General features: G+C 35.0%; 1 protein-coding gene across 1 annotated transcript; it reads left to right on the forward strand.

Annotated features, from left to right (window-relative positions):
• Positions 1-531: 531 nt before the first annotated feature.
• On the forward strand, positions 532-6,188 carry LOC135623447 (caffeoylshikimate esterase-like). Its single transcript, XM_065126426.1, has 8 exons — positions 532-863; positions 1,617-1,646; positions 2,101-2,227; positions 2,314-2,460; positions 4,222-4,352; positions 4,432-4,569; positions 4,788-4,886; positions 5,734-6,188. The coding sequence occupies exons 1-8, from the start codon at positions 729-731 to the stop codon at positions 5,956-5,958; spliced, it is 1,032 nt and encodes a 343-aa protein (XP_064982498.1). The 5' UTR covers positions 532-728; the 3' UTR covers positions 5,959-6,188.
• Positions 6,189-6,959: the final 771 nt, after the last annotated feature.

Below are 6,959 nucleotides of genomic sequence, written 5' to 3' on the forward strand. Positions count from 1 at the left end.
TAAGACCAAAAGGACAAAACGCTCTTTGGGTTGGTTTAATAAGGTGACATGATCTCTCATGGTGTGGTACATGAACCCACACGTTAGGCGTGTGAAAGACGAGATCGTACCTGACATGTTGGTATGATGGGAAAAAATATGGTCGTATATCAACAACTATATGACCAACCGATACTCTACTTTAGAAGATTAAGATAAGATTAAGATTAAATCATAATATGTTTAAATAATGCTATTATAGATTAAAGGTGCCATCTAATATAACTTTAGAGTAGTGATGTGAGGATCACACCACATATTTACTTGTGTGCGGTGGGCCCCCGTCTGCCTCTGTCACGTAAGGGTAACTTTGGTGGGATCATTTTGGGGGCACGAAATCGGGAATTCCAGTTTCCTTTCCTCGAATTCGTTATGGGGGGGCAGCGATTGCTCACCACATTTTCCTCCACTCACGCAGGGAATCCGGAGACCCTCGGTGGGCTCCAGTCTAACTCTGTCACATAAGGTTAAAGTTGTTGGGGGTCGTTTTGGGGGCACGAATCAGGACTCCAGTTTCCTTTCTCGAATTCGTTACGAGGGGTAACTGATTCCTCCTCTCGTCATCAATTTGGTCTCTCTCCTTAACTTTTCGTCTTGGTTGCATCTGTCCATTGTATTGCATTACCGTTGGCCTCTTCGATTCATTTGTCTCCGCCATCGACCGAGGTTGAGGAGGAGGAAGAGGAACGATGAGGTGGGAGGGAGTGGATGAGGATCTCGCGAGGATGGTGTCGGAGACGAAGCTGGACCAGGCGCGCGAGCGTAGGAAGGTCCGCGAGGCCTTCAAGGACGTGCAACTTAGCATCGATCATTACCTCTTCAAGGTATGATTGGCCGGACGATGATGATGATGATGATGATGTTGTTGTTGTTGTTCTTTGCCCTCCCCTGTTAAGAAAAGTACCACAAGATTCCCGTAACTAGTCATTGATATCGAGATCTGATGCGTTTCATTGAATATGGTTATTAGTTGATAATTTCTTGAGGTTCAGTGCATTAGAAAATTACTGCATCAATCGTCAGGTTGTTTGATTGTGAAGGGTACGACGACATGGATTGATTTTTAAGCATAAGATTGTGGAAATTGTGTAAGAAAGGACAAGGAAACCTTATGGACCTAAAGAAAAGGGAGAAAAAAAGTTAATTTTGGATTAACATGCCCCCTTTCTAATTTGGCTTCTTGGTGTGAAATTTTTTATTAACATGCCCCCTCTACCTGGGGAATGATATTCTTTCTCGTCTTCCTTTCTAATAAATGGAACGATCGTTCTTTTACTTCTTTCCTTTTCTGATCTGAATCTTCCACAATCTCTGCTTCCTTGTTATATTAGCTCAAACTCGAATCGTTGATGTAAGATTCTGAAATGTGTTTTCAGATTCTGATCGTATAGAACATGGTCTGTGATGAGGAGCCTTTGATATAATTGACGAGGTTATTGCTTTGTAATATTTGGACTCTTTATTGAATTCTCTTAGGACAATTTGGAAATGCTTTTCTTCTTCTGAAATCTTCAATATTTTATCAATTTCTTCATCAATGACAATTAACTGTAATTTCTTCCTATCGTTACCTGCAGGCAAATCATACTGGACTGAGGACAAAAGAGGTGAAACATTTGATCTTATTACCGTGTATTTAGTACTGTTAAAAATGGAGTCTGGATGGTTATTGCAAATTTGCTATTCTTATGACAGCCTGTTATGGATATTCTTCTTGGAGAAAAAGAAAATGCTTCTATGCAATTCCAATGTTCTCCTTCTATGTTTCCTTTTTTTTTCTTTTTATCTGACCCACACTTATTAAGCAGAAATCCTTATTGGATGACTGCCTCCAAAATATTTATAAGAAACTGCCAATGCAATTCAAACCAAACTAGATCATAATGCCTACTTGCTGATGGTTACTATCCTCAATTTAGTCATTTTTTTTCTATGATTCATTCAGCTTATTTTAGAAACCTGCAATGTTGGTAGGCCCACAAAACTGTGTGTAGAAATTAGAAGTCCTTCTATTTAAGATTCTTGCTTGAAATGGATACCAATGTAGTATCTTACATACAGTCATATGAGGTGAATGCCAGAGGTATAGAAATTTTCTCCAAAAGCTGGCTTCCGGAGAACTCCTCTATTAAGGCTCTTGTTTGTTTCTGTCACAAATATGGAGACACCTGCACTTTTTTCTTTGAAGGTATGCAGAAATTCGTAGTTTTCTCATATACCCTGTTTCTGATGAAGATCTACATGTCTCTTAATTGGTACACATGCATGCCTTAGGTGTTGCTACGAAGCTAGCGTCATGTGGATATGGAGTTTTTGCTATGGATTATCCTGGATTCGGTCTCTCAGAAGGTCTTCATGGTTATATACCAAACTTTGATTGCCTTGTAGATGATGTCGTCGAACATTTCTCCAAAATCAAAGGTAGAACGCTTTCACCAGTAATATGCACTGATTTGCAATTTTTTAGAGCTTCTTTTTTTGTAAAATCAATTGAAATATCTCGATCAAAGGTAAATTTACTGCAACACCTTCTAGAAACATGAGTTTATGCAATATCACATTGTTGGTATCGTGTTTTTTCTAACTACTGAATGAATTCCATATCGACTTAGACCCAAGTGAAAAAAAGGAAAAGAACAATGCCATATATGGAACATGAGAGCAATATATCTATCTAATTAATTTTTAAGTTTTTTAATTGGAATATTACAAGACACATTTTGGAAACTGCTGGAGCTCTATTCAAAAGGTTATATGAGCTGTAACCATGCTTTAGTTTTGCCCGCAAACGGTTCAAAATAAAGTTATCCATGTGTTTGTTGCCTTTGCTTAAGACAACAACCAAATGCTGCTAGTTATCTGGATTATGAATTCCGGAATTCTGTGTGATGAGATGGAGCCTCGGTCTCTGGAACCAGCCTCTTCAAGTGCATCAAAGACCAGTGGCAGAGCCATATGTACTATTGAGTTCAGTTCTTGTATCTTAATCTTTTACCTTCCGTCTTATGTCTTCTTTCTTGCGCCTCATAAGATTACTTGCTTCTGCATCACAGTGCACGCTTGAATTATGTTAGACAAGTTAGTTTTAGTTCTTGTGCTGCTAATTCATTTGGCTTGGTCTTTGATCGTCCACAAGGCTCGAGCCATTTTAAGAATTTCTTAGAATGTTGAACCTTCAGGTATGCAATCATCAGAATACTATTGCTAGGCTTCACTTGTGCGGACATGTAGGAATTGGTTGTCTTTGTTTATCTTTATCAATAAAAATGGCAATCCAATCTCTACTGGTGCCTTTGTGCCACATAATCCTGATTGTAATTAACTTTTGGTTCTACTCTACACTGTTCAATTGCACTGCTGTGCTAATTCCAGGACACTGGTGCCTTTGTGCCACGTACTCCACACTGTTCATGGCACTGCTGTGTGAAAAGCAGGATACAGGAGTGCTCTAAGTTTTTAGAAATATTTCTCGAGTGTTTTTGTCAAGAGTTTTCCTTAGAAAATAAGCATTGTACTGGAGAAAATCAATGCATTCCTAGGAGTTAGAGTGCAATGATAGGTGCTATAAAATAAAATCTTAAGGCTTACTGATATAGAATCATTTTTAATTTATTTTTTGTTTGAATAATTTTGATTGTGATTAATTTAGGGGTATTTTTGCCAATGCATTATGTTGCCATGTGACAACATTTCTAATATTTCTACCTTAGTTTTTTATATTACTACAGGGCAAGGAGAAAAATAAAAAATCAAAGTTTGATTTTAGTTGAAGATTACAAATCTTGATTGAAGATTTCATTTCATTAAGATTTAACATATTCTAAAAAGATGAACATCTATCAATTAGAAATTCAAATATGGGAAATATCTTTTCGAGAAAGAGTATAGTGTTTATAACAGTCTGAGTTGTAGTTCTAATTTTGAATAGTCTTGCCAGCTTTTTTAATCACGACGTAATACAAAAGAGATATTGTTTCATAATTAGATTTTTGTGCTTTCAGAAATACTCATACCACAAGAAATCTCCAGATTTTATCAGTGTTTGTAGAGAGAGAAATCTCCAAAGATGTAGTATTGATACTGTCATATGAAATAGGAGATTCATGGTATCGTATTTGGAAACTTAACTAGTAAAATTGAGTTACTTTGCAACTTATCTTCTGTGCTTGGTTTGAAATGCAGAAAATCCAGAGTACGATGGACTACCAAGCTTTGTGTTTGGAGAATCAATGGGTGGAGCAGTTGCTTTGAAGGTGCATTTCAAACAGCCAGATTCATGGGATGGTGCAATTTTAGTAGCACCAATGTGCAAGGCAAGTCATTTGGCATGGACATCTAATTTCCTTCAATGTAATATTTTTTTATTCTCTAAATTGAAGCCATTTTCAGTAGATTTCAGAAAATCTTATTCCACCATGGCCTGTGAAGCAATTTCTGATTGGCATGGCTAAACTTCTTCCAGAAAAGAAAATAGTTCCTATAAAGGATTTAGGAGAACTGGCATATAGAGATCGGAAGAAACTAGAGCAGGTCTGTCTGCAACTCTGAGAAGAATATTCAGAAATTACTGCCCGAACCCCGTGGATTTCTCTTGATTGATATAAAGTAGAAAAGCATTTGGACATCAAGTGAAATACACTTCCTGGTTCTTGAACTGCAACTCTCTTGATTCTTATATGCAAGCTGGCTGTCTTTTTCTGAGTTTGTCAGTTGAATCAATATATACATATATCTTCTTTTGGGTGCAGATTTCATATAATGTGCTTAGATACAAGGGCAAAACACGCCTGAGGACAGGACTGGAGCTGGTGAAAGCTACTCGGGAGATTGAGCAACGACTAGAAGAAGTATGAACATGATTGAACATTTCTTTTTTAGGTTTTGCAATCTATTTGGAACCTGATGTAGAAGTCATACAATATCAGCTCTTTGTTCGTCTAATTCTCTTTTGTTAATTACTTTGGTTTTGAATAATGAGTATTACAAACAGACTTTCATATGCATGCTTAAACCTGTAGATGAGGATAGCATGTTTTGATAATATTTTGCAAAAAATTAGGTTCAACAGTGCCTTTCTGATCTTAATTAATTACCCACAAAATTTGAGTTAGACACAATTACTATGCATGTTGTTGCTTTGTAGAGTCACAAAATAAATATGAAAATTAGGTTAGATTTTGCCTGGCTATAGTGTTGCAGTTTAAGTGATCCAAGAACTTGTCTTAGTAATCAAATGCTGATGTTAACTTGAAGCTGGTTAGTTATCACCAAACAAACAAGAAAAAGGGAATTTTTTGTTTACATTTGGTGGGAAGATTAGATAACGAGTATGGCATATGAACCTCTTGATCTGTGGTCAAGAAGTGGCCTAGGTTGAAGTTGTACCATTGGTTATAAATTGTAAAACTTGCTTCCCTAAATGACTAATTAGGGAATCACACTTGTAGCCACATGCAATACAAGGAAAATGGTAGCGTGATAAAACTTGATCTAGGAATTTTTCAAACCTTAGTTACATGCGACTTTAAGCACAGAGAGATGCATTAATTAGCATCGCCATCATACTCTTATTTCCTGGTCGAAGCTAGGAGTTCCGTTTTGATGATTATAATATCATTTGCATTACCTGAACTTGATACTGTGCGTGTTAATTTTATTGAAATATCTGGCAAACTCTTGGATTTCTTATTTCAGGTGTGTCTGCCGTTGCTAATACTCCATGGTGAGTTTGACAGTATAACTGATCCTTCAGGAAGCAAGGGTTTGTATGAGAAAGCTAGTTGCACTGACAAGAAGCTGTGCCTTTACGAGGATTCATATCATGCTCTGATGGAGGGTGAGCCTGATGAGATAATATCACAAGTTCTTGATGACATCTACTCTTGGCTGGACAATCATGTTAATAGAGTTAGGCGGTAACTTGTCATTTTGTTTCGCTTCATGCATAAGCTTAATCCATTCATGAAAAGGGCATTCTGGTCTGCAGAGAAAACTCTTATGGTAAAGTTGCCGTGACATTCTTAAAGAAAAGATCTATGCTACATGTAATACAGCAGCTCTATTCATAAGCTTCCGCTGTTCAATTATTTATCGCTGTGAATTCATCTGAAAACACAATCCATTGATAGAACATTTGATTTTCTATTTTTCGATGAAGCCTTCAAATATGTTACATTTGAATTTTTACTGATAATTCATTAGTTAGCATTCTAATGAAAGAATCAATTGAAATTTTATTATAGAGAAATTCAAGTTTATATTCTTATCATGTTTGTTAAAGTTATAAACTCAAAAATATTAGGCATGAATATAGTTAAATCTTTTCTCGTTTAATTTATTCTTAATTTTATTTATTTAAAATTTACTATAATAAAATTAATGATAAGTATAACTTAAATGAGTTAACTAGTATATAGTTTTAGAAAAAAAATAAGATTAGAATAAAAAATATTCATAATATTTGGCATACTACTTAAGAAGTGAATAATAATAAAAAAAGTTGAAAAGTGAATAATAATAAAAAAAGTTGAAAAGCAAATCACCTGAGTTTATATATTATATAAATTTATAAAAAAAATATTCATAGTAAAGTGTTTTTCCAATGACAAGAAAGGTCATGGGAAAAAAATTATAACGAAAAATATATAAATCTAACATTTATATGTTTTGAATCAATCATTACAAAAGTCCTTTAAAGTCCTCTTATAAATTACTTGGTAGATTGATACTAACACTTCAACTTATTTATTAATAATAGATATTTATTTTAATATAAAAACTAAAAGAGGATGAATTATTTATCATTACAGGAAATCATTTTAAAACGAAAGCGAAAACCATTGATACTTACTATCTATATCCAGAGATGATTCATTTGATATTATATTTTTATATTTTTAAAAATTTAGTTTCTTCATCTA

Source organism: Musa acuminata, chromosome BXJ2-9 (genome assembly GCF_036884655.1).
Source record: "Musa acuminata AAA Group cultivar baxijiao chromosome BXJ2-9, Cavendish_Baxijiao_AAA, whole genome shotgun sequence".
Taxonomy (NCBI): domain Eukaryota; kingdom Viridiplantae; phylum Streptophyta; class Magnoliopsida; order Zingiberales; family Musaceae; genus Musa; species Musa acuminata.